Source organism: Cherax quadricarinatus, chromosome 81 (genome assembly GCF_038502225.1).
Source record: "Cherax quadricarinatus isolate ZL_2023a chromosome 81, ASM3850222v1, whole genome shotgun sequence".
Lineage (NCBI taxonomy): Eukaryota > Metazoa > Arthropoda > Malacostraca > Decapoda > Parastacidae > Cherax > Cherax quadricarinatus.
In genome coordinates, this window is record NC_091372.1 from 9,346,073 (window position 1) to 9,361,023 (window position 14,951).

Sequence of the window (14,951 nt, forward strand, 5' to 3'; positions counted from 1 at the left end):
TGTAAAAGAGAATATCGGAAATTTGATGATGTATGGCAGTGGTAAACATGTTGAGGTGAGATTATTATGATAATAAAGAGTAGTTTAAAACCCGTAGGGCACACATAGTGCCTGGAGAATGGGAGGTAATTATCATCGGAGGAAGGAAAAGTTTGCTCGTTGATACAAGACAGTTGATACGGACTTGAGTGAAGGAATGCTGAAGATAATGGAGTCAATTATTTACACTTGGTCAAGTCTTGATCTCTGGAGATGACATTCTCAGCTCTGTGAAGAACTCAGACTCATCTCTCACGGTAATTTGGAAATGTGAGTCGTTTATTTTGATTCATTAGACTCATCGGAGTCCGGAGCTGAGTAGCGGGGTCTTGGTGGGCTGTACTCCCTGGACTCTTCAGACTCGGGGTACTGAGCCTCTCCCTCGTAGGTCACCTCAGCCACGTAGCCTGAGTCACCATCCACGTAGTAAGTCACCTTCTGCAGACGACCATCGGGAAGCTGTACGTAGTACGACCCCTTAGTGTTGTCACCATCGCGAGACTCCTGGTGACCGAAGTCGTTGTCAGAGTCATCGTCCTTCACGGACCAGTTAAAGTCGTACTTGGCCTCGCTGGACTCTGCTGAGAATTCCTCAGAGTCACTGGACTCCTGCAAAGATAATTTATGTTAAATGTAATGGTGGAGATTATGTTTACATTGTATAGTAAAAGATCATCCATTGGAAATAACATAATGCTTCAGCTGAACAAAATGTGAAATATTACTAACATTTACAGTTCCACTACTTTGTTAATTTTATATTGAAAATTAGTTAATCTAAGAAATTTAAGTTTAAATTTGATTGTGAGTAACATAGTCACTAAAAATTATTGTCTGTATTATTTGTCATGGTACATAGTGGATGATTTGTCAACACTGAGTAATAAATACAGATGTGAACTATTTCCTTTGTTGATCACAAGTGTGGAAGAAAACTCACAGGTGGCAACGTTTCGCCCTGTGTACAGCTTCACAGTTTACGGCGAAACGTTGCCTCAATAAATATTTGCTTTACACATGTTACTTTGCATAAATATTATCGGCATATCGCTCATGTTTCCACTGAACCAACAGCTGCTCATGGGTGTTGTGTTGCAGGAGCGAGACGTTACCTGGGGTGGTCCATAGGAGAAGGATGGTCTCTTGTCAGCAACAGCCAGGACCACAAACGCCAACAAAAGCACAATCTGTCAAAATTATATCAACTGCTATATTATACAGTGATAATACAAGACCTTGACAAATATTGTAAGAGAGAAATATATTCACAGTGATAAGAAGTGATATTGTTATAAGTACTTGGCACAAAAACGTATGGAGTGTCAATGGGCAACAAGTGATCTTTACCTAATGGGAGTAGAGGTGGGAAAGCGAGCTTACCTTAGTGTTCATGATGGTAGAGCCGAAGAAGCAATGATGCTCTCAATGTGTCCTCCTGACGTATATATACCCAGCTGAGAATTGACCCTCATACTCAAAGCATGTTTTTTTGTGGCCCTACACGGGAGGAACTTGACTCCTGTCAGACCTTCACTAGGATACTGTCCGCTAAGGGACGGTATCCTCATGTTTTTTCCCGGATGGCTGACTCTGCTCCGTACATCCACTGCAAATTAATTGAAACCAATTAGGTGTGATTTCGGCAGACTGGGAGGTAGGGATTCCTAGTTTTTTCTTTTTTACCCTGGCGTAACCTTATGTAACCTTGTCCTTTACATAGAACCGAGATGTGTGCATGTTGTGTGTATACAATGAAAGATGCGCATTTGAGTGCGTATACACCGAGAGGTGTATATGTCTCTCATTGTATATACACCGAGGTGTGTGTGTGTGTGTGTGTGTGTCTCAGTGTACATACAGTGAGAGGAGTGTATCTGTGTATATACCCCGAAAGATGCTTCTCTCTCAGAGTATATACACAGATAAAGATGAGTATTTCCCAGTTCATATCTACTGAGAAATGAGCATCTCTCAGTGCATATACGCTGAGGGTTTGGTTTAATTACAGCTCTAGATAATAAACCATTCAGCCGTCAACTTCTTGAATCACACGCCCCTCAAGGAAGGTTCCTTGATGTTGGTGAGGGGCTCTTGATTTAGGGAATTGGATCTGTGCTCCAGTTCCCCGAATTAAGCCTGAATGCCTTCCACATATCCCCCCCCCCAGGCGCTGTATAATCCTCCGGGTTTAGCGCTTCCCCCTTGATTATAATAATAATAATTGAATCACACGACATAAACGATAAGAACCCAGAGCCAAAACAATATTCTTCCCAATCTAATTCACAGGCTTAGATCTATTATCATCCTTCTGTTTGCTCACAAGCTAAGACCGCCTATCCTACCTCAGCCCACTGAAGTTCTGTTATCCCACTTCAGCTGAATTACAGACTAGCAAATGCTTATTCCTACGTCCTTGTTGTCTAGTTAAAGACTTATCTACCTCACTACGAAGACCAGTCATGTCTAAAACGCGCCAACCGGATGGCACCCACAGTAGCCAACCAGTACCCGGGTACCAAATTATTGCTCTTTGTAAATACACGACTGTACATATCTCTGTTAAAACTGCGAAATGACAATCAAATAACACCCAGGAACGTACGTACTGGTATGTAAACATGGGTACCAGGTGTAAACGAGCTGAGGCGGGATAACAGCTCGTCTCTAGTCAATGAGCCGAGGTAAGGATAAATTCAGCTAGTAAATGAGCTGAGATAGGATAATATCTCTTAGCAGGTAACTGAACTGAGGTACTATAACAGCTCTTACGAAGTCTCTTAATACCTGCTGTCTTTGTTTAGAGAGCAAAAGAGCTGGAAAAGAGCAGCAAAAGGAGCTGGAGATGAGCGGAAGAATGTGTCCAGCTAATACCTTGGCTAGCTTTTAAAAAAACAGCTTTAGAAAAAGTGTTGTAATGAGATCAGGAAGTACCTGATCAGTGACGGGTGTGGCTGCCTTCCTGAGTTACCTACCGTGGAGGCTAATGGGCAGTAATTGGTACTTCCGCTGCACCTAAGGCGGTCTCAGACAAGTCCACCTGTCCAGGTGTCCACAGAGCCTTGATATCATTATTGTTATTATTATTATTATTATTATTATTATTATTATTATTATTATTATTATTATTATTATTATTATTATTATTATTAGTTATTATTATTACTCATTATTATTATTATTATTATTATTATTATTATTATTATTATTATTATTATTATTATTATTAATTATTAGTTATTATTATTACTCTTATTATTATTATTATTATTATTATTATTATTATTATTATTATTATTATTATTATTATTATTATTATTGCTATTAATTTTATATTCGTTGGGAAATTTCTAGCAATATGGGTTATTTACCCTTCGAGGAATAGAAGGTAATTATGTTTAATCCGAGGAACGTGAGCCGTAGCTCCAATTCCCTGGACCAAAAGGCCATCACTAGAGAGAGAGAGTGTTGGTACACAGTGACCTCCACCTTGTAAGCCACACTCCCCAACACATGTTGACTGGCCTTCGCCTTGTGCTGTACATATCTGATTATTAAATGATATTTTTCTTTATCACATAGGCCGTCTCTGACGAAGGTAGGCTGAGTCAAAAAAAAAAGAAAGAAGAAAGCATATTTACCATCATTCTCTCAGGAGCTGTCTTGCGTGGACAGCACTAATAACCCTTTGAATCTCAACGCGATGGGATAAGTTGTTTAAGGTATTCACATTTTTTGGCAACGTAATAAAATATGCCAGAAATGTTATATGGGGTCGATGGTTGGTTAATGGGGTTTAAAGCCTGTCGACTACACGATGATTATAAACCACGCATGTAACCTCTAATATCCAAGATAAACTCTCAGCATATATATATCCAATGTATAGGATTGATCTAGTTTTCGACCTTATGTGATACCATCTTCACATTAAACATTATTAAGCAATGTGATACAAAAAAAAGTTTGAAAGATACAAGTAAGGATACAAGATTAAACATGTGTTTGACGTAAATTCCAAAATCCTTACAATTACGCAGATGTGTATAACAACAACTGTTGGTTTTGAGCTGTTGTATCCAGCTCCACAGAGCTGCGACTTGTACTGAAGATACAGCAAGTATAATCCTTTTACAGCACAATACTACTTAGCTTATTTAGGTACAGGTATACATAGTGTTACACCAGTTATCATACGTAGTAACATTTGCAATAAATCACAGTAAACAGGTGATATTACAATATGCAGAACAATCACTGTGGAAAAAAATAGTGAATTTCCAAGCGCTATCGTGATTTCTCACATTATCAAGGAACTGTTCCTTGATAATGTGAGAAATCACGAAAGCGATTTGAAATTCACTGTTTTTTCACAGTGGCTGTTATGCATGGTAACAAATGCGACGCTGCAACACGAAAAAATTATAGTGTTGCGTTAGAAAATGTGCGTGCCCGTGGTGAGCGTTGCTTATGTCTGGGGCAGTGGGTACCAGCTGAAGTCATTGTCGCGAGATGCCCTTGACTCTGTGAGAGGAGTAAGGGTGGCAGCATCCAGTCATTCTACCCACCCAGCCGCCCTCATACACTACCTGCCCCGCCCATCCACCCTGATCGACCCCCATTTACTCAGTAGGTTTCTCTTCAACATCACCGTTTACGGAACTACCAGATGGTGTTGCTGGTGACGTCACCTTGATGTCTGTCCTTAAGATAGTTCAAATTTTTAGGTATTTCTTTCTCATTTATAAGGTGGTCCGTGTCTCAGAGGTACGTCGCTTCCCAGGCAATGTGAGAAATACGGTCTAGTCTCCACATACCCGCTGTCCATGTTCACCTAGCGCGATCGCTAGCGCACGCACTGAGTTCCGGAGTTCGAATCTCCTCCGGTACGACTGGAAAACATTAGGGACGTGTTTCCATAAGACACCTGCTGTCCATGTTCATCCATCAGTATAAAATGGGTACCTGGGTGCTAGTGGACTGGTGTGGGTCGCATCCTGGGACAAAATTTACCTAATTTGCGGGAAATGCTCAGCATAACAAGCGGCTTTCTATATAGCAGTATGTCATTGATGTCAGCTATGGTCTGTATACCTTGTACATGTACTGGTAGTAAATAAAGATATTATTATTATTATAATATTAAATAAATTAAATTATTAAATAGGTACCAGGGCGTTAGATGCCTGTAATGGGTGGCATCCTGGGGGTGGTAAAGTACCGTAGATAAGTTCGTTCTTAGAAGTGAGCTGAGACAGAGTAACAACTCTTAGCATGTAAATGAACGGAAGAACTGCAGCTTTTTGTCCCGTGATTTCAGTTGTGAAAAGCAATAACATTACCTCTTTTTGTGTAAATCTTGTGATATTGTAAATCTAAATACATAACCACTAAAATTTTAGAGAGTATACACATTACAATATTAACTTGCACATAGGAGAGAGAGTTTATAACGACGACATTTTGATCCGACGCGTAGTCAGAAGTTTCTGTCTCCCCTATGTGCGGGTTATGTGTGTATTATTCCAGTCACTGTATTGTGTATATAAAATACACATCTTTCGATGTATGCACACTAACAAATAAACTTTTATCGATGAATATACAGGAACAGATATATATCTTTCGGTATATATACACTTAGGTACACAATCATCGATGCATATACACTGAAAATACACATCTCTTGATGTATATACACTGATACACATCTTTCGGTGTATATACATTGATAGATACACATTACTCGATGTATATGCATTGATAGATGCACATTACTCGGTGTATATACATTGATAGATACATTACTCGATGTATATACATTGATAGATACACATTACCCCATGTAAATATATTGATAGATATACATTTATCGATGTATATACACTGATAAGATAAATACCTCCCCATGTATATACTCGGAGAGATACGCACCCCTTTGCCCTGTTTGATTCGTTGGGATGTCCTGTGGCTCGGTTGGAAGCACACAGCTCACACATTGAAACCCGTGGTTCGATTCCCGGTATGGGTGGAAACACTGGGCATGTTTCCTTAAGACACTTGCTCTCCCTCTTCACCTAACAGTAAGTAGGTACCTGGGTGTTAGTCGACTGGTGTGGGTCGCATCCTGGGGGACGAAATTAACCTAAGTTGCAGGAAATGCTCTACATAACAAGGGACTTTCTATATAGTATGTCATTGGTGTCAGCTATGGGTTGTATAAGTTGTATCAAGTACTTGTAAAAAGTAAGTATTATTATTATTATTATTATTATTATTATTATTATTATTATTATTATTATTATTATTATTATTATTATTATTATTATTATTATAATTATAAAGAAATGGCTGCTGTGTTAGACATATATGTGACTTATCTGTATTCTAGAAATTATTCAGATGTTTAATTTCTAGGTGAAGTAATTTCCCTGAAAAGCGAATGTTTTGTTTTTATTTGTATTTTTGTTCTTGTTCGTCTTGGTGTCGTCATTATCGTTGTTGTTGTCAATGTTCTTGTTTTCGTCTTGTTTTTCTCCTCCTCATCCTCCAGCTTCTTCTTCTTCTTTTTCTTCTTAATTATTATTATTATTATTATTATTGTTGTTTTTATTACTATCAATCATGTAAAGCGCTAATATTACGTGTATTATTCAAACACGAAGTAGTGTAGGCTCGATCCTCTGTCTGGTAAATGCGAGGCAGACTCTCAGTATTCACCTTGATGACTTGGAGAAGAAGTACTGGGCAGCGTCGATCATCCGGTAAAGAACACGAGTATGTATTATCTTAGCGTGTGGTAAAGCTTGCATGTGAAGGTCTGCCAGGAGTCCAGCTCTTCCTGTGTCGCATTCTCAAAAAAACATGTTTTGAGTGTGAGGGTCAATTCTCAGCTGGGTATATATACGTCAGGAGGACACATTGAGAGCATCATTGCTTCTTCGGCTCTACCATCATGAACACTAAGGTAAGCTAGCTTTCCCACCTCTACTCCCATTAGGTAAAGATCACTTGTTGCCCATTGACACTCCATACGTTTTTGTGCCAAGTACTTATAACAATATCACTTCTTATCACTGTGAATATATTTCTCTCTTACAATACTTGTCAAGGTCTTGTATTATCACTGTATAATATAGCAGTTGATATAATTTTGATAGATTGTGCTTTTGTTGGCGTTTGTGGTCCTGGCTGTTGCTGACAAGAGACCATCCTTCTCCTATGGACCACCCCAGGTAACGTCTCGCTCCTGCAACACAACACCCATGAGCAGCTGTTGGTTCAGTGGAAACATGAGAGATATGCCGATAATATTGATGAAAAGTAACAGGTGCAAAGCAATATTAATTGAGGCAACACTTCGCTCTATGTAAAACTCAACACAAGACGAAATGTTGCCTCAGTAAATGCTCGCTCTTAACCTGTAAGTTTTCTTCCACACTTGTGATCAACTATGAAATAATTCGCATTTGTATTTATTACTCAGTGTTGACAAATCATCCACTATGTACCATGACAAATAATACAGACAATAATTTTTAGTGACTATGTTACTCACAATCAAATTTAAACTTAAATTTCTTAGATTAACTAATTTTCAATGTAAAATTAAGAAAGTAGTGGAACTGTAAATGTTAGTAATATTTTACATTTTGTTCAGCTGAAGCATTATATTATTTCCAATGAATTATCTTTTACTGTACAATGTAAACATAATCTCCACCATTACATTTAACATAAATTATCTTTGCAGGAGTCCAGTGACTCTGAGGAATTCTCAGCAGAGTCCAGCGAGGCCAAGTACGACTTCAACTGGTCCGTGAAGGACGATGACTCTGACAACGACTTCGGTCACCAGGAGTCTCGCGATGGTGACAACACTAAGGGGTCGTACTACGTACAGCTTCCCGATGGTCGTCTGCAGAAGGTGACTTACTACGTGGACGGTGACTCAGGCTACGTGGCTGAGGTGACCTACGAGGGAGAGGCTCAGTACCCCGAGTCTGAAGAGTCCAGGGAGTACAGCCCACCAAGACCCCGCTACTCAGCTCCGGACTCCGATGAGTCTAATGAATCAAAATAAACGACTCACATTTCCAAATTACCGTGAGAGATGAGTCTGAGTTCTTCACAGAGCTGAGAATGTCATCTCCAGAGATCAAGACTTGACCAAGTGTAAATAATTGACTCCATTATCTTCAGCATTCCTTCACTCAAGTCCGTATCAACTGTCTTGTATCAACGAGCAAACTTTTCCTTCCTCCGATGATAATTACCTCCCATTCTCCAGGCACTGTGTGTGCCCTACGGGTTTTAAACTACTCTTTATTATCATAATAATCTCACCTCAACATGTTTACCACTGCCATACATCATCAAATTTCCGATATTCTCTTTTACATATTATTTCCCATCCTGATGTACATAGATAATGAGACATATTACTATTGTTATTGTTCTCAATGACAACTATTCTACTTTGTAAATTATTGACATGAATTAATATTTATTTCCATTAAATATATTGAACAAATTTCATACCATTTTCTTTTTCCCAAAAAAAAAAAAATGTTGAAAGTCAAACTATTGAAGGGAACCAGGATATAAGAGCAAATACAGAAGTGTAAATAAAATGTTTTCTTTATCCTGAGTCGTTTCAGAGAATTGTGTAACATCAAAGAGAAAGAGATATATTAATGAAGAAAGGTAGTAAAGAAATCTATATTACCATTAATGTTGATATTTATAAGACTGATGTTACTCCATGTAACACACTGTAGCAGCTAGTGGCTCTGTCATTCAATACAAAGATGACATACAAAGACAGTGTAAGATGAGGTAATCAGTCCTTCATTCTTATAGAAGTATACACAGAAGACAGTAGAAAATGAGGCAATGTTACCCCCTTTGTCCACAATTTAACAAGGGTCATTTGCTTAATGTGTAATTTCGGCTTTTTCACCTAATATTATATCATCTGTATCTTTATTAATAGCTAAAATAAAGCTGATTTGCTTTATAATATTATCTGGCCATGAATTATTTAGTTTATGTACTTGTTTGAGAATAAAGTTGGTAGAATTACCGACAATAAAAGTAAAAGGACACTGCAACTAATGTGACATTTATTGTACGTTTCTCTCCAGGAGCTTTATCAATGGCTTGATAAAGCTCCTGGAGAGCGAAACGTTGCCACAATAAATGTCACATTAGTTGCACTTGTGTCCTTTTACTATACTTGTTTGAGCCTCGGAAACTCCCGCTCATTCCAAGGTGATGTCAGGCAAGGGAATTTTACTCCTAGTGCTTCATTCTCACCTCTGGTCGAGAAAGCGTCCAGCTAATGAGCTCTCATATAGTCTCCCTTTAAAATTCCAGGAACCTTTGGACCGAGATCTCTCGGATTGAGTGAGTGTATGACGATTTATTCGTGTTGGAAATACTTGGTGGATTACGTTTGCGTTGTTATCCACTCTGTGAAGCGATTTGGGAGAGACTAAGTCTGTGCTCTGTATCACAACTGAAGTTTCATGACGACGAGTCTCTAACCAATTCCGACTGTTGTGAACACATGTATATACTAGATTAATTAGGGAGTAAATGAGCCTCATACTATACTTCAGTCTCTGAATGTGTTAGAGATTACAGTGACATACTGTGCTTGTTCATTCTGGAACTAATGTCTGAATATATTTATCGAAGGAGAGGTATACCTGTATTGTTCATATCCTGCCAAGAAATAGTGTTTTTTATTAATTTTAATTTACTAAATAAATCGAGAAGCTTAGTATTATACTAAATAAAAACTGGAGACCTTTGTTGGTCTTCTCTTGTTACTATTGGGTATCCACCCACTAAGGAGGGACTCACTACGTAATAGGCAACAGTCCCTTTTTCTTGTAGAACTATACACAGAGGACAGTGGAAGATAAGGCAATCAGTCACGCATTCCGGCAGCCAGTCTTCAGTACCTTAGTCTTGATGAAAGTGAAGCATTGAGAAGATGGGCTTTTTATATACTGGAGTCAGATGAGGTGCACCAGTTGAAGTTACCGTCACAAGTGGACGGGACCTATTATTGGCAGTAGATCATGCCCAAAAATTGGGCATGATCTACTAGGTCCCAGGATGCGACCCACACCAGTCCACTAACACCCAGGTATCCATTATTACTGATGGGGAACATGGACAACCGGTGGAAGGAAATACGCCCAATATTTCTACCCTCGCCGGGAATCGAACCAAGACACACCGTGTGAAGCGAGAGCTTTTGCCACCAGGCCACGGACCACCAGATTGGTGATGCTCTGAACTATATGATACGCAAAACTATGGCACTTAAAGGTAAGAAATGAAGCCTCATGTACGATGTCTCTTTACTAGCAGGTATGAAAGGAAGCTTCATGTATGTCTCTTTACTAGCAGGTATGAAAGGAAGTCTCGTGTATGATGTATCTTTATTACCAGAAAGTTTTATTTGGACACTAATCTTTATATAAACGGTATAAAAACCCGACAAGTTGATGACTGAGATATTTGTCCAACACATGGACATTTTTATTCTTGAGACGTTTCGCCAACAAGTGACTTCATCTACTCAATACAGAGAGAAACAGACTCATGGCCCCAAACTCCTTCAGTGTCCACCGTTTCTCTTTCCATTGACGAAGCCTCTGGTTGACGACACCTTCCCACTGTATAGATGCCCATGCTTCGTCAAGTCTTATGGAGAATATTTGAAGAGGCAGGAAATATACAGGGCAGCAATACAGGTCATCAGAGAGGATGAGGTGACCCTTTATTAGGCAGGTAACAGAGCAGGTGGATGAAAAGTTCAGCGAGTTTAATATTATTCGCGTCTTGTGTAAAGATGATTGGCAAACGTATTTAAAACGTTACTAGTCAAACTGGCGTATTTTGTTCTCCAGCGCGCGCTTGAAGGAGGCACTGTCGTGAGCCCTAGTAATGTACTCGCCTATTTGTCGTTGCAGTAGTCGATTCACAGCTCTTGGCCAAGCCTCCTCGCTGGTGATATCATTGAGGTCGGTCTTGTGGAAAAGTTCCACAGCGTCTTCAGGAGCACTGAAGGTGGGAAAGAAGATAAAATAACTGTAGCTTCTCTCCTCCCTTCGGTGCTTATTTAAGTGACACTTCGCTTGCAGTCTTGCAGGAACCTTCTGGGGAGTTGAAGTTGTTAAAGATATCTGTAACGATTTGACAATTCGTTTTCTAAGAAACCAGGGCTGTGTATTCTGTATACTCTGAAACAATTAATTTTCTAAAGTAATTACATTTCTGTAGCAATGATATTACTATAACAATTACATTATTTAAACAATTATAATTGTATAATCGTCCAATTGGAGGTGTCCAGGATTAGTTTCCGTAACGTAATCAATATGGATGGTCGCATACTCCAAGTTTAAGATACTGAGAATATAAAATACACATTATATAATCACAGCCTTACTGACACCCCCAAGAAAAAGCCAATTCTACGTAAGGATCAGGTGGAGATATAGATTTTAGATTGTTATTGTATCTACAAAATGTATACAATCGTGGGTGATATACAAAGAGAGACGACCAGTGGTTATGTCTCGGCAAAGAACACCAGGATATCTTCCTGTGTGTTTAAGCAGTGAAGGTCTAGCAAGAATCAAGTTCTTCCTGTGTAGCGACATAAAAAAATGTTGTGGGTGTGTCGTCATGGTTCAACAGGGTATATAAACAGTATATATACCGGGAGTATATACAGAAAACATCATTGGTTCGTCGTCTCTACCATCATGAACACTAAGGTAAGCTTATGTTTACATAATGACTGACATTATGCTTAAAGAATATCAAATCTTGACAATATAACATAAGAACATAAGATTACCTTGCCACATTTGTCAAAGTCTTGTGTTTGGACTGGACAGTATAATAATTGAGCAAACTTTGGCAGATTGTGCTAGTCTTGGGGTTAGTGGTCCTGGCTGTTGCTGACAAGAGACCATCTTTCTCCTATGGACCACCCCAGGTAAGGTTTCGTGTCCGACAATAATGTTGGTTGAATTACCGACAATATGTTAGGTAAAAGGAGTCATGTGCAACTAATGCGACATGTTTATTGTGGCAACGTTTCGCTCTCCTTTTACCTAACAGGTAAGGTTCCGCTCCTGTAACACATTGCCTTTAACAGTCACTCACTTTATGTTTAAATCACACTCTGCGTCCTATGTATATGTAATCAATCTATTTCTTATAGTTGATCTGATATCATAATTAAAGACGGCTCCTATAAACACCTTGAGGATGCTGTCATGTAAAGACAGGGAAGCTGCCCTAGTATGCTTACCTACTCTGTAGTTCATTAGCTATAATACTCTTAAGATTTTCCATTAAGTCATGTTTAGCAGCGCCTTCTAGTGATAACCGTACGCAGTTTTGTACATATTCTGAGGCGTATATTTCACTTGATGTGTATACACAAAGCAGTAGTGTATAAACACTTTGTAGTTCATATACACAGAGATTATTTCTTGTTTTAAGGATTAAAGTATCTAAAACTGGTTGTGTACATGTTACCTTTAGCTTCAAGAACCTCGTGGTCGATAGCCTTTAAATATTAAATCAACCAACTTTACAGACCACAGAAGCAAAGGTATATACGGTTATTTATCTTAGATATACATCAAATATTCGGTCCATCTAAGGAAATGCCTATAAAAAGTATTCTTCTTCCAAATGTAAATGTGTACTGAATGACTGGATCTGTGTATGGAGTGACTAATTTCCACATCTCCGTGTGAGTAGGTTAGTTAATTGGGTTTAAAGCCTTTCTACTACATTAGGGTAATTTAAGCTGCATGTAACCTTTTAACATCTAAATTAGGAATTAAAGTGAACTTAGTATATATACACTGAGTGATATACACCTCTTGGTACATATATTATTAGGTATATACATATAAATATTAAAAAAAAAAATTGTCCATTCTTGAAAAAAACATCAAATTATCTTTGCAGGAGTCCGTTGATTCTGTGGAAGTCTCAGCAGAGTCCAGCGAGGCAAAGTACGACTTTAACTGGTCCGTGAAGGACGATGACTCTGATAACGACTTCGGTCACCAGGAGTCTCGCGATGGTGACAGTACCAAGGGGTCGTACTACGTACAGCTTCCCGATGGTCGTCTGCAGAAGGTGACTTACTATGTGGACGGTGACTCAGGCTACGTGGCTGAGGTGACCTACGAAGGAGAGGCTCAGTACCCAGAATCTGAAGAGTCTAGGGAGGCTCCCTCATACGCCTAAGAATAGCCTACTCAACTCCTGACTCAACTGAATCAAAATAGGAAACATCAACTCATCCCTATTTACTAAAATGATGATTTAAGGCGGTGCTTAAAAAAAATAGCTGGAAGACTCGCTTACCGACCAAAACATCTACGTTTTGATCGTTTCACCCTGAGTGGCTTTTCACTGTTGTTTCCCCATTCGCTACGAAGACATCTTCAATAATGCCAGACATCTGCTGCACCAATAACTCCACAACATATGAGAATTTTTTCAGGTGTCTTATTTTTTAATATCCTCTCGCACATACTCTCCGCATTTCCAATTTCTGTATACCATGTGTATACCACCGTAATTTATTATATTGATTTTATGTTTATATGCTTCTAAATAAACACATTTATTGATAACTAAGCTCTTTATTATTCTCAAATAATACGAAAATGCAATCGGCTCTTTATTATTCTCAAATAATACGAAAAGCAATCGGTATATATATATATATGTATATATATATATATATATATATATATATATATATATATATATATATATATATATATATATGACATTATATATATATATATATATATATATATATATATATATATATATATATATATATATATATATATATATATATATATATATATATATAATATATATATATATATATAGTCGTGCCGAATAAGCAGAACTTGCGATCTTGGCTTAAATAGCAACGTTCATCTTGCCATATAGGACAAGTGAAAATTTGTGTATGCAATAATTTCGCAAAAATCATTCTGAACCTAACGAAAAATATATATTTCACTGTTTGTTTAGTATTAAATTATTGTAAACAAATCTAAAATATATTTAGTTGGGTTAGGCTAAAGTAAATTGTTCTTGTTATAATAAGGTTAGGTAAGTTTTCTAAGATTCTTTTGGAGCAAAATTAAAAATTTTGACATTAACATTAATGAAAAAACTATCTTTAAACGTATAAGAGAAAATTTTAGAAAGGACTTAATTTTAAATGAGTTCTTGCTAACTGACCAGTTTTACATATTCGGCACGACATATATATATATATATATATATATATATATATATATATATATATATATATATATATATATATATATATATATATATATATATATATATATATATATATATATATATATATATATATATATATATATATATATATATATATATATATATATATTTGTGTGTGTAATACGAATCACTCTTAAAACTCGCCCAGAGTGGTTAGACCACTTAACCTCTCTTAACTCTTTTCCTGTCTATCCACAACTTTTATCAATGCTCTGTCTTATCCCCAATCCTTCTCACTCTTCTTCCCATATCTCTTATGGCCTAAAAATCGCATACGACAACTATTATTATTGTTTTTGTTGTGAAGACAGCATTAAACTTATGAAGGTCACACGGCGCCTAGTTCCTTTAACCAAGGGCCCTTGACCAGTCTGGAAGCCTCGTTCGTGAAAGAACTCAACCTCGTCTTAGCTGAGACAACTGGAGGCTACATGCTAACTTAACACCGAAGTGACCTTCGTGGGTAAACACTTATGTTTATCAACGAAGGGCTACCCATGCTTACCCATGTTAATGGGTGGCGTGGC

General features: G+C 37.8%; 3 protein-coding genes across 3 annotated transcripts; 2 read left to right on the top strand and 1 right to left on the bottom strand.

Moving 5' to 3' along the window:
* LOC128699849 (pro-resilin-like) lies at window positions 1–1,431 on the bottom strand. Its single transcript, XM_053792639.2, has 3 exons — window positions 1,420–1,431; window positions 1,152–1,226; window positions 1–648 (listed from the first exon to the last, which is right to left on the bottom strand). The coding sequence occupies exons 1-3, from the start codon at window positions 1,429–1,431 to the stop codon at window positions 319–321; spliced, it is 417 nt and encodes a 138-aa protein (XP_053648614.1). The 3' UTR covers window positions 1–318.
* Window positions 1,432–6,920: 5,489 nt separating this feature from the next.
* Window positions 6,921–8,445, top strand: LOC128699848 (pro-resilin-like). Its single transcript, XM_053792637.2, has 3 exons — window positions 6,921–7,006; window positions 7,200–7,274; window positions 7,793–8,445. The coding sequence occupies exons 1-3, from the start codon at window positions 6,995–6,997 to the stop codon at window positions 8,120–8,122; spliced, it is 417 nt and encodes a 138-aa protein (XP_053648612.1). The 5' UTR covers window positions 6,921–6,994; the 3' UTR covers window positions 8,123–8,445.
* Window positions 8,446–11,745: 3,300 nt separating this feature from the next.
* LOC128699766 (pro-resilin-like) lies at window positions 11,746–13,668 on the top strand. The gene is made up of 3 exons (XM_053792496.2): window positions 11,746–11,840; window positions 11,990–12,064; window positions 13,054–13,668. The coding sequence occupies exons 1-3, from the start codon at window positions 11,829–11,831 to the stop codon at window positions 13,336–13,338; spliced, it is 372 nt and encodes a 123-aa protein (XP_053648471.1). The 5' UTR covers window positions 11,746–11,828; the 3' UTR covers window positions 13,339–13,668.
* Window positions 13,669–14,951: the final 1,283 nt, after the last annotated feature.